Source organism: Oncorhynchus gorbuscha, linkage group LG08, assembly GCF_021184085.1.
Source record: "Oncorhynchus gorbuscha isolate QuinsamMale2020 ecotype Even-year linkage group LG08, OgorEven_v1.0, whole genome shotgun sequence".
NCBI classification, from domain to species: Eukaryota; Metazoa; Chordata; class Actinopteri; order Salmoniformes; family Salmonidae; genus Oncorhynchus; species Oncorhynchus gorbuscha.
In genome coordinates, this window is record NC_060180.1 from 19,217,099 (window position 1) to 19,237,635 (window position 20,537).

The 20,537-nt window shown below is 41.8% G+C and overlaps 1 protein-coding gene and 1 pseudogene across 1 annotated transcript; both read left to right on the plus strand.

The window, feature by feature from the left end:
• The first annotated feature begins 675 nt into the window (after positions 1 to 675).
• LOC124041286 lies at positions 676 to 8,916 on the plus strand (annotated as a pseudogene).
• A 509-nt stretch (positions 8,917 to 9,425) lies between these two features.
• On the plus strand, positions 9,426 to 15,364 carry LOC124041285 (F-box only protein 28-like). The gene is made up of 5 exons (XM_046358695.1): positions 9,426 to 9,641; positions 10,527 to 10,636; positions 11,406 to 11,544; positions 11,944 to 12,139; positions 12,304 to 15,364. The coding sequence occupies exons 1-5, from the start codon at positions 9,453 to 9,455 to the stop codon at positions 12,795 to 12,797; spliced, it is 1,128 nt and encodes a 375-aa protein (XP_046214651.1). The 5' UTR covers positions 9,426 to 9,452; the 3' UTR covers positions 12,798 to 15,364.
• The last annotated feature ends 5,173 nt before the right edge of the window (positions 15,365 to 20,537 follow it).

The window sequence follows — 20,537 nt, forward strand, 5'->3', positions numbered from 1 at the left end:
TAGCGGCTCTGTCCTGCCGATGCATGGAGAAGCCAGCCAGCTCTATATTATCCGTGTCGTTGTTCAGCCACATCTCTGAAACATAAGATATTACAGTTTTAAATGTCCTGTTGTCTAAATCGTAAATCGTCCTGCTTGTTTACCATTGATTGCACGTTGGCCAATAATACGGAGGGTAGTGGAGGTTACCTACTCGTTGGAAAATTCTTACATGGCACCCCACCCTCCTCCACCTTTTCGTCCATCTTTTCTTCAGGTTGATGACTGGAATTTGGGCCTTGTCTTGACAAAGCAGTATATCCTTCGCGTCGGACTCATTAAAGAAAAATTATTTGCCATGTTGCAATTGTGGTGGGGATCATGACCCAGAGTTTGTGGAGCGGAGGAGGCTGGTCAGAGGAGCTATAGGAGGAGGGGCTCATTGTAATGGCTGAAACAGGCTCCTGAGTCTGTGTAGGGATCTAACACGTATTATTTATGTTAACAGTAGAGGCAAGGAGCATGTTGAGTGACTTTCTGGTAGTCAGTATTTTTATCCACATAATTTTGTGGATCTTTTATTTTCATCCAGCACAGTAGATGGCGGCAATAAAACTTTTGGATGTAGTCTGTTGTAAAACCCCAACTAAGGAGAATAAACCCGAAGCTTGTGGCGTCTATGAAAACATTGGTAAAATGGCAGCGACCATGAGAAACATGGATGAAATTCGGGATAGAGTAATATTCGCTGAATTTGATGTAAAAGGTGTAAGTGGTGTAAGATTATCCATTAAAAACCAATAATTTGAGATGCTGTCTATGACCAGAATATGTGGGCAGGTATTCTTGGAATAAACTGGTGGGCATGTCAGCTAACATCATAATGTGCAGCTAACAAGTTAGCTAGTACAGTAGAAAATACAACACCGTTCTCATGCAGTTTTGTCGTAAAAAATATTTCCTGTATTTGATAGGTTCATACAACCGATTACCCTGGCAATTATCCAGGCTACGAGGACACATGGAGCTTGCAGAAATTCCAAAAGGTAACGTTAGCTAGCTAACACAACAAACTATTATGCTGTCCAGATTTTACATTCAGATCTGTTGCGTGTCATGCCCATATATACACAGTACACTATAATATATCTATTGCAGAATTTCAGAATCGACGTGGTGCAAATGAATGAGATTTCTCTGGAGTTCGACATGGTGGGCAAAGATGCAGCTATCGCCAATGCCTTTCGACGGATATTACTCGCAGAGGTAGCTTCTACTTAGATAGCATCCTGCCAATGAAAGCAGCATACGAGGTGGTCTCCGTGTTTGATGGCACAGAACAAAATAACATGTATTAATCCGCCCTCTCCTAGGTCCATACTATGGCTGTCGAGAAGGTGTTCATTTACAACAACACATCCATAATTCAGGATGAGATCCTTGCCCACAGGCTGGACTTGATCCCTATCAAGGCTGACTCACGATTGTTTGAGTACAGAAACGCGGGTACGTTTATAATGCTTACCTTGCCTGTCCCCACTGACGATGGCCAAACAAAGTGTCATGTAGAGGGCCACCACCAGCTACATCAGTTTTGTTTGTACAAGTTTAAGTAATTTGTGCTTTTCTCAGGGGATGAGGAAGGCACAGAAATAGACACAATTCAACTTCAACTGAAGATCAAATGCACCAGGAACCTCAGAGCCACCAAAGACTCTGCCGACCCCCGGGAACTTTACCTGAACCACATGGGTAGGTAAGGCTATGGACACACTGGGAGTTTGTGTCCAAGAATGGGAGTGGGAGTCATCCATTGCTGGATTAATGACAATGGAGATGTACAACAAACAAACACAAATGGTATGTCTTTTTACATATGCAACTCTTATGGAAAAGTATGGTAGAGGTGAGTTGTACTTTTGGCTGGGGAAAAAATTGTCAATCATGTACGTCATATAATATTTTATCCGTGTTCATGTGTCTAAGAGTGGCCACACTCTTATGAGAAGCTGAACATAATTTTCTCATGACTTCAGATTCAGTGTTTACAAGTCACATGTTCAGGGTTGCAGGTGGGATTGCAGAGTAAAGTGCAAATCATAGGCTCCGAGCCCCAACATGCAGGACTAAGTGAACTGAAATAATGAAAATGGTAATAAACATTACATGAACTGGAGCCGGAAGAAATGGCAGCCGTTTTACGGGCGGCGTAGCCAATTGTGCTATTATGTGTTTTTCTTTCATGTTATTTGTAACTTATTTTGTACATGATGTTTCTGCCACCGTATCTTACTGCAAAAAAAAAGCTTCTGGATATCAAGACAGTGATCACTCACCTCGGATTAGACAAAGATTTCACGCACAGGATGTACTTCAGACACCCGACAAGGCCGATATCCCCGTCATTGGCAGGAGAAAGAGACGCTGGTATAGAGGACACAGGGCGGGGTGCCTTGTAAGGATCTGCCAACGGCGAGTGGGAAATCTGCCTTTACCATCAATATTACTTGCCACTTACAATCATTGGACAATAAATTAGACGAGGTACGATCACGAATATCCTACCAATGGGACAGAAAAAAACGAATATCTTATGTTTCACTGAATCGTCGCAGAATGACGGCAGGGTAGCCTAGTCGTTAGAGTGTTGGACTAGTAACCGAAAGGTTGCAAGATCGAATCCCCGAGCAGACAAGGTATAAATCTGTCCTTCTGCCCCTGAACAAGGCAGTTAACCCACTGTTCCTAGGCCATCATTGAAGATAAGATTTTTTTCTTAACTGACTTGCCATGTTCAATAGAGGTAAAATAGAAAATTACGACATTCAGCTGGCAAGATATACGCTGCACCGGCTAGATAGAACAGCACACTCCGGTAAGATGAGGGAGCGGTCTGTGTATATTTGTAAACAACAGCTGGTGCACGAAATCTAAGGAAGTCTATACTCGCCTGAAGTAGAGTATCTCATGATAAGCTTTATACCACACTATTTGCAAAGAGAGTTTTCATCTGTATTTTACGTGGCTGTTTATTTACCACCACAGACAGATGCTGGCAAAAAAAACGCACTCAGTCAGCTGTATAAGGAAATAAGCAAACAGGAAAACGCCCACCCAGAGGCGGCACTCCTAGTGGCCCGGGGACTTTAATGCAGGAAAACTGAAATCAGTCTTACCTAATTTCGATCAGCATGTTAAATGTGCAACCAGAGAAGAAAAACTAGACCACCTTTACACCACACACAGAGACGTATACAAAGCTCTCCCACGCCCTCCATTTGGCAAATCTGACCATAATTCCATCCTCCTGATTCCTACTTAGAAAAAAAGCTAAAGCAGGAAGCACCAGTGATTCGGTAAATAAAAAAGTGGTCAGATGATGCGGATGCCTAGCTACAGGACTGTTTTGCTAGCACAGACTGGAATATGTTCCGGGATTCCTCAGATGGCATTGAGGAGTACTCCACATCAGTCACTGGCTTCATCAATAAGTGCATCGATGACTAGCAGTCCCCACAGTGACTGTACATACATACACCAACCAGAAACCATGGATTACAGGCAACATCCCCACTGAGCTAAAGGGTAGAGCTGCCGCCTTCAAGAAGCGGGGCTCTAACCCTGACACTTATAACAAATCTTGCTACACCCTCAGATGGACCATCAAACAGGCAAAGTGCCAATACAGGACTAAGATTGAATCGTGCTACACCGCCGGCTCCGATGCTTGTCTTATGTGACAGGGCCTGCAAACTATTATACTAGCAGACTACAAAGGGAAGCACAGCCGTAAACTGCCCAGTGATGCGAGCCTATCAGATGAGCTAAATCACTTCTTTGCACGCTTCGAGGCAAGCAACACTGAGGCATGCATGAGAGCATCAGCTGTTCTGGACAACAGTGTGATCACGTTCTCTGTAGCCAACGTACGGAAGACCTTTAAACAGGTCAACATTCACAAGGCCGCTGGGCCAGACGGATTACCAGGCCAGGTGCTCTGGGCATGTGCTAACCAACTGGCAGGTGTCTTCACTGACATTTTCAACATGTCCCTGATTGAGTCTGTAATACCAACATGTTTCAAGCAGACCACCCTGTGCCCAAGAACACTAAGGTAACCTGCCTAAATGACTACAGACCCGTAGCACTCACGTCCGTAGCCATGAAATGCTTTGAAAGGCTGGTCATGGTTCGCATTAACACCATTATCCCAGAAACCCTAGATCACTCCAATTCACATACCGCTCGAACAGATCAGACATGATGCAATCTCTATTGCACTCCACACTGCCCTTTCCCACCTGGACAAAAGGAACACCTACGTTAGAATGCCATTTATTGACTACAGCTCAGCGTTCAACACCATAGTGCCCTCAAAGCTCATCACTAAGCTAAGGATCCTGGGACTAAACACTGCAACTGGATCCTGGGCTTCTTGATAGGCCGCCACCAGGTAGTAAGGGTAGGCAACAACACATCTGCCACGCTAATCCTCAACACTGGAGCCCCTCAGGGGTGCGTGCTCAGTCCCCTCCTGTACTCCCTGTTCACCCACAACTGCATGGTTAGGCACGACTCAAACAGAGCACGTCACAAATAAACTTTTATTTGATTTGACATTAAACAGTCCATCCAGGATTCCGCAAATCTGCAACCACATTTTTTGCTACATCAATAATTCCCTGCATATTATGAAAGGGCTAGACCAATCGACACACTATTTACAAATAAAACAGTCAAATCAATGCAATATTTTTGCATAAAACGGACCCCTCACCACAGAACAAAAAGAGAGCAATTTCAAACAATCACCACACATTTACTGTGTAATATGTTCAATCAAGCCAAACGTCAACCAACTTTTTCCCTCGTGACTGCATTTACGCCACAAATTGGGAAAAATATTGCATATAGCCATGCAAAATGGAAGAATTGCCTCAGCAAAATCAAGCATTTTTGCCTGAAAATAATTCACGGCAATAAATCTGACATTTTATACATATACATTATACATTCTCATTAAAGTGAATAATTAAAGCTTTTCTAGTCTGTGCAGAGGTGCCCATTTAACCTGTAATGTCTTTGTTTTTTTTCAGTGTCACGTTCTGACCTTAGTTCTTTTGTTATGTCTTTGTTTTAGTATGGTCAGGGAGTGAGTTGGTTGGGTTGTCTATGTTCCTTTTTCTATGTGGTGTTTTTGTGTTTGGCCTGGTATGGTTCTCAATCAGAGGCAGGTGTCGTTACTTGTCTCTGATTGAGAATCATACTTAGGTAGCCTTTTCCCCGTGTGGGTGATTATTTTCTGTGTCTTCCACACGGAATTGTTTTGGTTTTTGTTATTATACGGTGTTATTTTGTATTTTTCAGTGTTCTATTAAAATAATCATGAACACATGCTGCACATTGGTCCTCCGATCCTTCCTACTACTCCTCGTCTGTCACGCCCTGGCCTTAGTTATCTTTGTTTTCTTTATTATTTTGGTTAGGTCAGGGTGTGACATGGGGGTTTTATGTGTTTTCTTGTCTAGGGGTTTGTATCTTTATGAGGCTGAACCTGTCTAGGTAAATTGTATGCCTATGGTTGCCTAGATTGGTTCTCAATTAGAGGCAGCTGTCTATCGTCTCTGATTGGGAACCATATTTAGGTAGCCATATGATTTGTGTATTTTGTGGGTGATTGTTTCCTGTGTCAGAGTTTGTGCCACACGGGACTGTTTCGGTTAGGTCACGGTTATTGTATTTGTGTTCATGTTGAGTTTTTTGTATTAAAAACCATGGACACCTTCCACACTGCGTATTGGTCCGATCCTTGTTTCACCTCTTCAGCGGAAGAGGAGGAAATCTGCCGTGACATCATCAGAGGAGGAAGAAGACTGTTGCACTCAGTGTACTCCAAGGACATGAAGTGGGTCCTTATTGGGAACCAAGCTGATGTGTTTGCAGATATCGACATCGATCCAATACATGGGGACATCCTTCTGGCACAGCTCCGGCCTGGACAGGAGCTGGATATAGTCATGCACTGCGTGAAAGGCATTGGTGAGGACTTTCTCTGAAAAATGTGATAATGTCTGCACAATGGCAATCTGACTACAGTTAACCTAAAGCTTTCTCTATCCCTGTAACCAATGAAGTAGTGGTAAAATATTTATAACAGGTGGGTGTTTGCTATCTGGTGTGAATTAAGTTATGCTTCCTATAGTTTCAATGCATTTCTTTGTGAGATGGGTTAACGCTTGTGCAAAATAAAAAAGCGTTTACATTAATATACCCTCACTACACCATTTCCTGCAACTACTGCTCTCCGTCATATGATGTTGACATAAGTGATCGCTTTCTTTCCTGTTCTGATGGCTCAATCCTATGTATCTTTCCAGGTCAAGACCATGCCAAGTTTTCACCTGTGGCTACAGTCAGTTAGACTCCTTCCTGAAATCACACTAATGGGAACAGTGGAGGGGGAGAAAGCAGAGCGACTAAAACGCTGCTTCTCCCCTGGAGTCATTGAGGTGGAGAACCATGGGGGTACAACAGTAACTATAACATTTTGAAGCATTATGTCAGGATGACTGAGGGGGTTTAGTGCACTGAGTTCAGGTCGCAGTCTCCCCTGGAGGCGTGGGTTTGAATCCCACTTCTGAAAACAACCTTTACCGGCAGCAGGTAACCAAGGGGTTACAGCATTGGGCCAGGAACTGAAAAGTCGCTAGTTCAAATCCCAGATCCGACAAGGTGAAAATTGATGTGCCCTTGAGCAAGGCACTTAACCCTAATTGCTCCAGAGTCGCCATGACCTCACTCTCTTAGGGTCTCTCAGGGGGAGTTGGGATATGCAACAGCAAAAAATGTTTTATTTAACACAAGTATAATAAGCACTTGTACATGTGTAAAACAGGACAAATATAAGCACCCACCAAAGTATTAAAGTGTACTTACACTGTAGCTATTTATGATCCATGTATCTTATAATCCCACTTCTGAAAACAACCTTTACGGGGGGTAGGTAGCCTAATGGTTAGTGTTGGGTCAGTACCCGAAAGTTTGCTGAATCCCTGAGCTGACCAGGTAATCTGTCGTTCTGCCCCTGAACAAGGCAGTTCACCCACTGTTCCCTGGTAGGTTGTCACTGTAAATAAGAATTTGTTCTGAACTGACTTGCCTAGTTAAATAAAGGTTAATATTAATAATTTAACAAGTGTTTTTAATCTTCTGTCCCAGAAAGGTTGTTGCGAAGGTGGTGAACAGTCGCTTAGATACCTGCTGTAGGGAGGTTCTGACATGACGACCTCAAACGCTGTAAAGCTTGCAAGAGTGCGGGACCATTTCATCTATGTACCCAGTGAATTTAGAAATCACTGTTTCCTGCTTGTTGAATTTGTGAAATGTACAGTAATAATGTCTGGTGGTACAGTACATAGCCCATAACTATTGTTGCACTGTCAAACCGACTTGTTTTTTCCTCTGATTATTTTACTTTGTTTATAGTAGTATAGTTTGGCATTCTGCGCGTGAGCACTCATCCATCCTGTGTTTCCTCTTTCCCATAAAGTTTCTGTAGAATCCACTGGCATCCTGGCACCTGATGTTTTGGTCAGAGGCCATCAAAGTTCTCATGACCAAGTGTCGAAGATTCCTCAGTGAGCTCGACTCCAAGGAGATGGAATAAGAGCAACTAAGTTGGACCACATGTAAATATCCACTACAGGGGTGAAACCTATGTGTTGAGTCTGTGTGCAACATGCTTTGGACCAGGAATGGGCAACTCCAGTCCTTGAGGCCTGATTGGTGTCATACTTTATTCTCCCATCTAACGCCCGTCTCCAATAAACTAATGATCTTCAGTTCAGAATGCAATTAGTTTAATCAGCTGTGTTTGCAAGGGATAGGGAAGAAAAGTGGGACACCACTCTGCCCTTGAGGTCTGAAGTTGCCCATCCCTGCTTTGGACAATACCAGTTGGAATAAAAGCACCCTGTAGAAATACTGAGGATGCTTTTTTTTATTACCATCCTAGATTAACTTGAGTTTGAATACCTTTGTCAAAATATGTACCCAGCATGAGATGGTTTGTCATCCCCAATAAGGGTTGTGCCACTTATGTACTATATTTTGTATGCTAATTCATATTTATGTCACTTGCAAATCCTTATGGTTCATGTCATTAGCCCATTTGTAGAGTTGTGCCTGAATTCCATCCTTTTAGGTAAAACCATTACAAGAGAATTTGTTTTTAGTATTTACTGAATGAAGAGGGTGGTAACTCTTAAGCATATAGTACACAGCGAGGTACAGTTATGTTTTGTGTACTGTATAGACCTTGTGCGACAGAAGTAAAGCATATTACATTTTACTCTAGATATTGCAAAGTCTGTGTATTTCCATCAGTCCTATTCCAGTGTGTACATTGTTTGAAGGTGTCTTGAAACAAGATAGGGTATGCATTGGGCCCAGTTTCCCGATAGCGATGCAACATGCGTTTCCCAAGAATTTCGCTAAGTGCGTCGTTACTGATCGAAATAAATTATGCACTGCTTTCAGATCAGCGTTCTCCCTGTCACAAATATTGAGGCGGCTTATTCTAATGCATACCCTATAATAAAGCACTAATGATTTGGCACATTGCGCGCACATGAAATACATTGAGGCAAATTACACTGCGCGCACACATAGCTAAATTACTACTATTGAAATCACATGATTTTTTCAAATATATAGGCACGTGTGGCCTATACAGTATTTATCTTGTAATAGTCATCTCGGTTTTCATTTGAAGCGTTTATCTTTCGCTTGTTATGCAAAGAAATGGGCGCCTTTGTATTTGGAAGGTCAAACGATGTTAGGCTACATATGAAATGTATTGAGACAAATTAGCCTACTGGTCGTAGCAAAATAACTTAATTGATTGAACATTAAATGTATTTAAATATGATTGAATAGGCATATAGCCTACTGTATTTTTATTTTAATGCAGTCATATTGGTTTTAATCTGAAGCTTTATTTTATACGTCGCTGGTTTGTATCAATTGAAAGACTATGGCAACTTTTTATTTTGTACTCAACTTTGTTATTTACCGGTCACGGAGAGGGGGATAAACTACGTGATTCCATGTTTAGTGGAAATCTGTGTATTTAAGTGGTCAAAAAAACATCAAACGACGCTGTTGCAGGTGTGCATCGTTGCATTGTTACAAGCTTTTTCAAGTGCAACGTTAATAAAGATGGTTTTGGGAAACAACTCGGAGATGTAATGATGAATTTAGCCTTAACATGCCTTTGGGAAACCAGGCCTAGCGCTGGACACAGCTCCTTGCACGGACGACAGCAGCGACATAGACTGCTCCTTTCTTTGCTCAAGTGAATTGAAATGGTTGTGTACAATATTGCAAGACTTTCTTCGAGCACAGTTCAGAGAGAGAACGTTCCCTATACGTTCCCTATAAAACGTCATTTCCCCTATCCGTAGCAAATTAAGATGGCTGCCGTTGTAGAAGGAGTAGAGCGAGGTTTTGAAGCCCTGGATTGCGACTCGGTGTTACCGAGATTGTCTACACCACCTCCGGATCAACCACACCAGAACAACCCGCTATTAGGACTTCCCATTGTGGCGATTGAGATGGTTTTCAATTTCCTGTCTTACGACGAAATCAGCCTCATACGCTTGGTGAGAGGGAACAAAAACAAACCACGAAGCAAATGGCAATGCGGCGTCTGGCTAATCTAGTTGTTGCTAGCTATGTCAGAGACGTTGTCGGCTATCGTTATGTAGCTAGTGTGAGTAGCAAGTGAGGTTATTAGATAGCTAATAAGTTCCTTCCCTAGTTAAGTCGTAAAATGCATTGATTCACTGCTTATATGTTTGAACAAAATTATCTTCCCCACTCTGAATAATAATATGGTGCCGAACGTGCTAAGCTAAGTTTATTTGCACCAGCTTTGTCAACAACACACCTGTTCCATTTCAGGTTGCTATAGCGCGCTAGTAGGGGTCTCCTGGATGGAACTCGTGGCAAACTTGCCAAATGCATATTAACATGGGTATAATATTGTCTAATGAACTGTATTGGTATTTGTTTTCATCTTACTAAATGTTTTAACGTTACCTAGCTAGCACTAGTATGTTTTTAGATTTTGGAAAAGTGTATTCTGTATGACTACAGTAACTGTAACGTTAGTTAGCTACACATTTTGAAGTTGGCATTTCTGCTATCCCGAGTGAATCAAGTATTTCCTTTAATTTACTTGCATCTGAAAGAAAGTGGTACAAGAGCCCAATTTAACATTTTGATATCACTTTCAAGGAATTTCAATGTGATATCAAAATAGTACATTTTCCAGGGAAGCCAGAGAACTCGATGGATGTTGGAGTTATATCTGTGTGGAGAAGTAGGCTATTTTTAAGTTCCATGCTTTTGATCTGGCCACTTTGTTTGAGCATCACGGGCAGTAAGTGTCATGCAAGGGCATGGAGAGGTTGGAGGTGTTGTAAAAGACGAGTCCCAATAGCCACTAATTCAAACATACCTTCCCGCCCCTGTTATTTTCCCAGGTATGCAAGCGCATGGACATGATCTGTCAGCGCATGCTGAACCAAGGCTTCCTCAAGGTGGAGCGCTACCACAGCCTGTGCCAGAGGCAGGTCAAAGCCCAGCTGCCAAGGTCAGTATCAACACCATTGGAGGGAGGGGATTATATAGAATGCTACTTGAATACAGGTGGTTTTTATAGCTTGGCCTATGTCCTGAAGCAAATCATTTAATGGGCCTACTGCGTAGAGGCAATGAAACCAGGAGTGCTGAATGGTTTGACCTCTGTAGGAACCACAGATTGGTATAAAGCACATTTGTGAAATCTGTAACTTTAAGCCAGGCCCATGTGTTTCTATCCTGGTAACAAGAGGATTATTTTGGGATAATTAAATAATAAATACACTGAACAAAAATAGAAACTCAACATGTCCTGTGGTTCATGAGCTGAAATAAAAAAAATCCCAGAAATGTTCCATATGGAGAAAGCTTATTTCTCTTTAATTTTGTGCACACCTTTGTTTATATTATGTTAGTAAGCATTTCTCATTAGCCAAGAGAATCCATCCACCTTGCATATCAAGAAGCTGATTAAACAGCATGATCATTACACAGGTGCACCTTGTGCTGGGGACAAACGGCCCATTTAAATGTGCTACTCACCCCATTGTCAGAGGCACCAGTGTATTACAGAAGTGATTACCTCATGCCTCGAAGCTAAAACGCATTTACTGTATGTTTTTGTTGAATTGCTTCACCTCATTCTTTTATTCCAAATCATTCATTATCTTCACTGTTGGATGATCTTTGGAAACTGATCATTGACACATAAAGGTTACTTGGATCATGAAGGTCTCTATCTGGTCCCGTGTGTATATTTAGTGAGTTTTGTGTTGTGGCAGGCGGGAGTCAGAGCGGAGGAACCACTCACTGGCCCGTCATGCTGACATCCTGGCTGCTGTAGAAACGCGCCTCTCCCTACTCAACATGACCTTCATGAAATATGTGGACTCAAATCTCTGCTGCTTCATCCCTGGCAAGGTACCTAGTTACATCCTCTGTAACCTACCAGTCACTATCTATCTGGCACAATATATGCCAACTAGTAGAAGGAAATGTTAATTTCAGGTATTTTTGTGGTATTCTTAATTTTTTTAAATTGTCAACCAGCTTTAGCTCTATTTGGCCACAAGATGGCACTCCTGCTCTTAGATTGACGATAGTTTAGGGAAATAATCTGGTCTGGGTAAATGATGAAAGCAGAATCTAAATTTTAAGTAGAAGACCAGTTCTATCCCAATATGATGATACTAGCTACTTCCTCAAACTTGCAAAGTCTTAGCCTCAACAACATAACACACAAATTTGTAACATTCTAAGCCAAATGAGGTTTAGGATAAATTGTATAAGGTTCCCAGCATGTGACTGTCTTTCCCTAAGGTGATTGATGAGATCTACCGTGTGCTGCGCTATGTGAACTCTACACGCGCTCCCCAGCGAGCTCACGAGGTGCTGCAGGAGCTGCGGGACATCTCTTCCATGGCCATGGAGTACTTTGATGAAAAGATTGTCCCCATCCTGAAGAAGAGGCTTCCTGGGGCCGACCTGTCAGGGCGCCTCATCGGATCTGCCCCAGGTAATGGACAACTACACTGACCCTTCATGGCCAATAAAGGTCCTGTAATGTATTGACGCCCATGTAACTTAGTCATGTTAATTTTATTCATATCTTTATTGTATAGCTTGGCTACCCATTTTAAGATTGTACCTAAGATCATAGTTCTCTCTGCCTACCTTCAGTGGCCGGCCCCTCTACCTCCCTGACCACCATGTCCCTGCTGGCCAAGAACACGCCGTCACGCTCTGAGATGACCAAGGTGCAACAGCAGGTGAAGGTGAATGGGGTGTCCATGACTGCGCTGCGGCGGGAGATGCAAGAGGTGCGCGTCAAGCAGCTGGAGCAGCAGAAGCAGCTGCAGGACCAGGAGCAGAAGCTGCTGGAGCAGACTCAGGTTATCGGTGAGCAGAATGCCCGGCTGGCTGAGCTGGAGCACAAGCTCAGGGAACTGATGGACAGTACGGTGGGGGGAGGGGGCAGGCCAGCCATAGCCTCCACCTCCTCGGCTTCTTCCTCAACAGGCTCAGCTGCCGTCGCCACGTCTTCTGCTGCTGTCACCACGGCAGCCAGTGCCATGGCCGCAGCGGTGGAGATGGAGGGCAGCCCGCCGCTGAAACGCACCAGGAAGAGCTCAGACCTCCTGCGTCAGTCCAAACGTCTGCGTAGCAAGAAATAGGACGCTCAATGTGATTTGGGGTTCAGTCTGATTGGCCCTCCCATGTCCTGTGACATGATTTTAATTCTTATTGTTTGGAATGTCTTTAAGAAAGCGGGGTCATGGTAAAGAAGTCCAGAGTCACTGTGTCCCTGGTAATTGTATCCCCCTTGTCATTGCCCTCTCAAATTCACACAAACAACCATGGACATGTTTTATGCTGATTAGACCAGCATATTTGGGCAAGAGTGCTTGTAGTCTCCACAGTTTAACCACTGACTCTAAAGCCACTAAGAATTTGCACATTAGTTAAAGGGTGAGGGTTAGGTTAAAGTCTAAAACACTCAATCTTTGTGTTCACTCTTGCTTGTCCATCAACAAAAATCAATCCACATTAGGGTTTTGGCTCCTAGTCAGGAAAGAGTCTTTGCTGTGAAGATGAGAAGTAATCAGAGTTTTCTAATGTGCATTGAATAACCACTGTAGAGGTTGACTTTGGGTGGGGAAAATGCATTGAAAATATTGTCTAGACGAGATCACTTCGTGGGGGTGTTCTGCCTCTGAACCAATTTGGTTGACTCCAATAACATTTTTTAGTTTAAGATTCTAATTGTTTTGTTCTGTCTTTGCCAGGTTGGATTGCTTCAAAATATCCTTGCTCAATGTTGACCCTTTACTGTCCCCTGATAGGGATACCATCTTATTTCTTTATTTTCTGAGACCGGCTAAATTAGTAGATTGTGAGATTTTGGCAATTACCATTTTTGTGTGCGTGCAGTTTTAAGGTAGTTTACAAGCTAGCTGTTCTGTTAGACTTCGTCATTACGCTAACGCTACTTTGCAATGGCTCGAGAAGCTATCTTTAACTTCAAACTGCACGCAGGGACATAAATCTTACACCATCCCTTTAAAAAAGGATTTGATTCCTGCCTTGGGGGGGATATTACATTTACTTGCCCTTCCCATTGAACATATGGTGCAATAAAATGTTTTTTTTTTTTTTCTTTTTTAAGGAAGTTATTCTTTATTTTTAATACTACTTAAGTTAACTCTCCCCAAAAAATATCATCTTGCCCAGAGCAAATTGTCTATTTTAGTCTGGTTTGTGAGATTTCACATAATGCAATGGAGAGGTTTTTTGAGGGGTTCCTGTTGTAAGTGTTCAGTTAGGGAAAGGAAAACGCCGTTGATTTGAAATGCATTCCTGTGTTCCACATGAACATATGCTGTCTTTAGCACGCCCTGTTGAGTTGAAGACAGGCAGGCTAATGTGTAGATTGATCATGCAGCCGAGGTAGCGTCTCTAAAGCCATGGTGCCTGGGAAATGGAGGAAAGGGACTCTTTACATTAGGCAATGGAAGGACTGCTATAGGAGCCCACAAGACTTATACTTTTCAGAGATAATTTTTCCTTCAGTGCTACAGTAATTTTGCTCCACCATTGACTATGTTTTTGAAATTACTTTCATCGATCAAATGGCTGAAATTATGCTAGCTCAAATACTAACCCCATGTTTATACTAGTCTGTGTAAAAGGGGAATTGTATGCAGTCAAGTATCTGCTCTCTTTGGGGAAGATGAATCAAAGCTTTATGTAAGGAGTTGAAATTGCCACCTGAATCAATTGACCAGACTGGTGGTTCTGTCTTAGTAGTCAAAGGTAAATTTGGCACAATGTCTCCACTCCAGTGTGTCATTTGCAGTTGTCATCTAGGTCAGCATCTGTATATTGAACTCATTGTTATGCTATCTTTGTACACCAAAAAAGTTGAGTCCTATGTAACACCAAGATGAATCTGTTTAAGAAGCATTCAGATTTGCCAAAAAACTACAGTTGAGGTTTACCAATGATGTTTGAAGCCCTACTAAAGAAATTGTGAAAGGAGTTCAACAAAGTGACAAGGATTTTAAGTCTTAGTTTACTCCATAATTGCTACAAAAAGTACATTTCTCTTGCACAACATCACCCATCCCATTTTAAGATATTTTTGCACTCACTGTTCTCTTTTGCCTCGTGAGGTTTGGGGACACTCTTTTCATACCACTTTGATACAGCTACGACCGGTATTGTTCTTCGTAGCCGATTAGGACATTTTTGCTATACCCCCTACCCTTAACCTCATTGTCCTAACATGCTACCTTAATTATCCTAACCTGCGTAAGTTCTCTTAACCTGCTACGAAAAAGTAACTTCTGGTCGTAGCTGTATCGAAGTGGAGTGAAAAGGTTTTCATTTTTTGTGAGGCTAGCTTGTGAGCCCATATTGCGGCTGGAAATTAGTTAGTGACCACTACTTGTGGCATGAAACTTTTGAGGCATACTGGGTAATGCAGTTCACAACTGAGTGGACTCAAGTGTGTATTATAAATGCACTGGGCAGGAAACACTTATCTAGTGGCTTAATTTGAGACTGCGTCTCAGTTTAGAAATGAGTGTACTGTAAAATTCATGTACTTCAAAAGTGTAGATTGCATTATTGTATGTATTAAGACAAATCTTGTAAATTGGCCTATTTGGGGTTAACTGTATGGGTTGTTACACACATTACTGTTACAAATGAAGCATTAAAAGAAGTTAACATATCCAGATATCGTTGTGTTTAGTTTTGTATAACTTTATTTACTGTAATTAAAATGTGCTAATTCCTGACTGCATTGTGACAAAGCACGATCCAAATGAGGAACATATAGTACCATTCAGAAGTTTGGACATTTACTCATTCAAAGGCTTTTCTTTTATTGAAGAATAATAGTGAAGAACTCAACTATGACATAACACATGTAGTAACCAAAAAAGTGTTAAACAAATCAAAATATATTTTTGATTCTTCAAGTATCCCGTCTTTACCAAAGACAGCGTTGTACACTTGGCATTCTCTCAATCAGCTTAATCTGGAATGCTTTTACCACATTCTTGAAGGAGTTCCCACATATGCTGAGCACTTGTTGGCTGTTTTTCCTTCACTCTGTGGTTCAACTCATCCCAAACCATCTCAATTGGGTTGAGGTTGGGTGCTTGTGGAGGCCAAGTCATCTGATGCAGCACTCCATCACTTCTTGGTCAAATCGCCCTTACACTGCCTGGAGGTGTGTTGGGTCACTGTCCTGTTGAAAAACAAATGATAGTCCCACTAAGCGCAAACCAGATGGGATGGTGTGTCACTGCAGAAAACTGTGGTAGCCATGCTGGTTAAGTGTGCCTTGAATTCTAAATAAATCAGTGTCACCAGCAAAGCACCATCACACTTCCTCGTCCATGCTTTACGATGTGAACCACACATGAGATCATCTGTTCACCTACTCTGCGTCTCACAAAGACACAGCAGTTGGAACCAAAAATCTCAAATTTGGACTCATCAGACCAAAGGACAGATTTCTACCGGTCTAATGTCCATTGCTCGTGTTTCTTGGCCCGAGCAAGTCTCTTTTCATTGGAGTCCTTTAGTAGTGGTTACTTTGCAGCAACTCGACCATGAAGGCCTGATTGTGGCAGTCCTCACGAGAGCCAGTTTCATCATAGAGCTTGATGGTTTCTGCGACTGCACTTGAAGAAACTCAAAGTTCTTGAAATTTTCCAGATTGACCTTCATGTCTTAAAGTAATGATGGACTGTCATTTCGCTTTGCTTATTTGAGCTGTTCTTGCCATAATATGGTATTTTACCAAATAGGGCTATTCTGTATACCACCCCTACCATAGCACAACACAACACAGCTAAAATGCACTAAGAAGGACAAAAATTCCACAAATTAACTTTTGACAAGGCACACCTGTTAATTGAAATGTATTCCAGGTGACTAACTCATGAAGCTGGTTGAGAGAATGCCAAGAGTGTGCAAAGCTGTCATCAAGGAAAAGGGTGGCTACTTTGAAGAATCTCAAATATAAAATATATTTTGATTTGTTTAACACTTTTTTTCATACTACATTATTCCATGTGTGTTATTTCATAGTTTTGATGTCTTCACTATTATTCTACAATGTAGAAAATAGTACAATTAAAGAAAAACCCTTGAATGAGTGGGTGTGTCCAAACTTTTGACTGGTATTGTATGTGGCATTTTCCTCGGATATGGTTCTTCATATCCATAACATTTTCATAAAGGGTAGCTGTAGTATGAGAACTAGTATCAGGCATTTTATCTGATGCAGATGTACAGTTGAAGTCGGAAGTTTACATACACCATAGCCAAATACATTTAAACTCAAGTTTTTCACAATTTTTGACATTTAATCCAAGTAAAAATTTCCTCTCTTAAGTCAGTTAGGACCACCACTTTTTTTTAAGAATGTGAAATGTCAGAATAATAGTAGAGTGATGATTCATTTCAGCTTTTATTTCTTTCATCACATTCCCAGTGGATCAGAAGTTTACATACACTCAATTAGTATTAGGTGGCATTGCCTTTAAATTGTTTAACTTGGGTCAAACTTTTCGGGTAGACTTACGCAAGCTTCCCACAATAAGTTGGGTGAATTTTGGCCCATTTCTCCTGGCAGAGCAGGTGTGACTGAGTCAGGTTTGTAGGCCTCCTTGCTCGCACATGTTTTTTCAGTTCTGCCCACAAATTTTCTATGGGATTGAGGTCTTTGTGATGGCCACTCCCATTTTGCCACAACTTTGGAAGTATGTTTGGCGTCATTGTCCATTTGGAAGACCCATTTGTGACCAAGCTTTAACTTCATGACTGATGTCTTGAGATGTTGCTTCAATATATCCACATAATTGTCCTGGCTCATGATGCCATCTATTTTGTGAAGTGCACCAGTCCCTCCTGCAGCAAAGCATCCCCACAACATGATGTTGCCACCACCGTGCTTCAGGGTTGGGATGGTGTTCTTCGGCTTGCAAGCCTCCCCCTTTTTCCTCCAAACATAACAATGGTCATTATGAACAAACAGTTCTATTTTTGTTTCATCAGACCAGAGGACATTTCTCCAAAAAGTACGATCTTTGTCCCCATGTGCAGTTGCAAACCGTAGTCTGGATTTTTTTATGGTGGTTTTTGAGCAGTGGCTGCTTCCTTGCTGAGTGGCCTTTCAGGTTATGTCGATATAGGACTTGTTTTACTGTGGATATAGATACTTTTGTACCTGTTTCCTCCAGCATCTTCACAAGGTCCTTTGCTGTTGTTCTGGGATTGATTTGCACTTTTTGCACCAAAGTACGTTAATCTCTAGGAGACAGAACGCGTCTCCTTCCTGAGCGGTATTACAGCTGCGTGGTCCTGTGGTGTTTATACACATACTATTGTGTGTATAGATGAACGTGGTACCTTCAGTCATTTGGAAATTGCTCCCAAGGATGAACCAGACTTGCGGTCTACAATTTTTTTCTGAGGTCTTGGCTGATTTCTTTGATTTTCCCATGATGTCAAGCAAAGAGGCACTGAGTTTGAAGGTAGGCCTTGAAATACATCCACAGGTACACCTCCAATTGACTCAAATGATGTCAATTAGCCTATCAGAATCTTCTAAAGCCATTACATAATTTTTAGGAATTTTCCAAGCTGTTTAAAGGCACGGTCAACTTAGTGTATGTAAACTTCTGACCCACTGGAATTGTGATACAGTAAATTATAAGTGAAATAATCTGTCTGTAAACAATTGTTGGAAAAATTACTTGTGTCATGCACAAAGTAGATGTCCTAACGGACTTGCCAAAGCTATAGTTTGTTAACAAGACATTTGTGGAGTGGTTGAAAACCATGTTTTAATGACTCCAACCTAAGTGTATGTAAACTTCCGACTTCAACTGTAAGTGACCCAAATTTTTTAACGGTAGTGTATATTGCTCTTGTACATATCTTTCATATTAGATGATTTATATCATATTTTTTACAAGTGTATTGACAAGTGACTAAATGATTCTAGCTGCATCAGAAATCAATAAAGTGTTTGTGAAACTCATAAAATGTTTTTGGAAGTAACTACTACTTTAATTTGTTGTCAAGTAAACATGTTTCAATGAAATAGTAGATTAGTCTGTCAATGTAGGAAATAAGTAGACATGTGTTGTATTCAAGACCAAGTTTATTTGCTTTGAAGACTGAGTTGAGTTTACACAGCCGTATGCAGGAAGAATTATGGAAATGTACTGTATGACATACGCAGAGTATACAAGACATTTAAGAACACCTGCTCTTTCCATGACGTAGACTGACCAGGTGAATCCAGGTGAAAGCTATGATCCCTTACTGATGTCACTTGTTAAATCCACTTCAATCAGTTTAGATGAAGGGGAGGAGACAGGTTAAAGAAGGGAGTTTTAATCCTTGAGACGATTGAAACATGGATTGTGTACCCGTGTCATTCAAAGGGTGAATGAGCAAGACACAAACATGTAAGGGCCTTTGAACTGAGTAGGATCGGCGCCAGGCACACCAGTATGTGTCAAAAACTGCAACACTGCTGGGTTTTTCATGCTCAACAGTTTCACATATGTATTAAGAATAGTCCACCACCCAAACAACATCCAGCCAACATGACACCGCTGTGGGTAGCATTGGAATCAACATGGCCCAGCATCCCTGTGGAATGCTTTTGACACCTTGTGCCCTTGCCCATGCCCTTGCGAATTGAGGCTGTTCTGGGTATAAAAGAGGGGAATGTCACCAAATAATTGATTAAGGGAAAAGGAAAGGGGGATACCTAGTCAGTTGTACAACTGAATGCCTTCAACTGAAATGTGTCTTCCGCATTTAACCTAACCCCTCTGAATCAGAGGGGTGCGGGGGGCTGCCTTAATCTACATCCCTGTCTTTGTCGTCCGGGGAACAGTGGACACATTGTTTTGCAATAAAGGTCTACAGTAGACTAAACAGCACTCTGGGGTAGCACCATGGTGTAGCCAGAAGACAGCTAGTTCCATTCTCCTGTGGGTACACTGACTTAAATACAAAACCTAGGAGGCTCATGGTTCTCACCCCCTTCCATAGAATTACACAGTAATTATGACGACTACCCGGAGGACGTCCTCCAACCTATCAGAGCAGCATGAACTGACATGTTGTCCACCCAATTAAAATATCACAGAATTGATCTAGTACTGAAAGCATACACTACAATTAGCCAGCATTGCAGTGTATAAAATGTGGCGAGTAGTTGACTCAAAGAGAAAAACAGTAGTTGAACAGTTTTGAACAAATTTCATTATACAAACATTTAGGAGAAGCAAGAGGGAGAGAGAGCTAGCTATTATTTTGGTTGTATTTGTTTCATGTTCACTTAGTGAATGCAGCTAGCTAATTTAGCCTACTCAAACACTCAACTCAAACAGAGAGGGATGCTATGTTAGCTAGCTGGCTAAGGCTATCCAACACTGGAACTCTTCCAAGTCAAGGTAAGCTTTTGGTTTTGTTAATTTATTGCCTGCCGGTGTAACTGCAAAACTGCTTGCTGTACACTGTACTGCATGATTGTCTTACTAACAATTAGAATGAGTTTTTCCCCACAAAAGGGCTTTATTGCAGACAGAAATAATCCTCAGTTTCATCAGCTGTCCAGGTGGCTGGTCTCAGACGATCCCGTAGGTGAAGAAGCCGGATATGGAGGTCCTGGGTTGAAGTGGTTACACGTGGTCTGCGGTTGTGAGGCCGGATGAGACATCTATGGCATTGTGATGTGTGACAAAACTGCACAGTTTAGAGTGGCCTTTTATTGTCCTCAGCACAAGGTGCACCTTGTGTAATGATCATGCTGTTTAATCAGCTTCTTGATATGCAACACATGTCAGGTGGATGGAGTATCTTGGCAAAGAGAA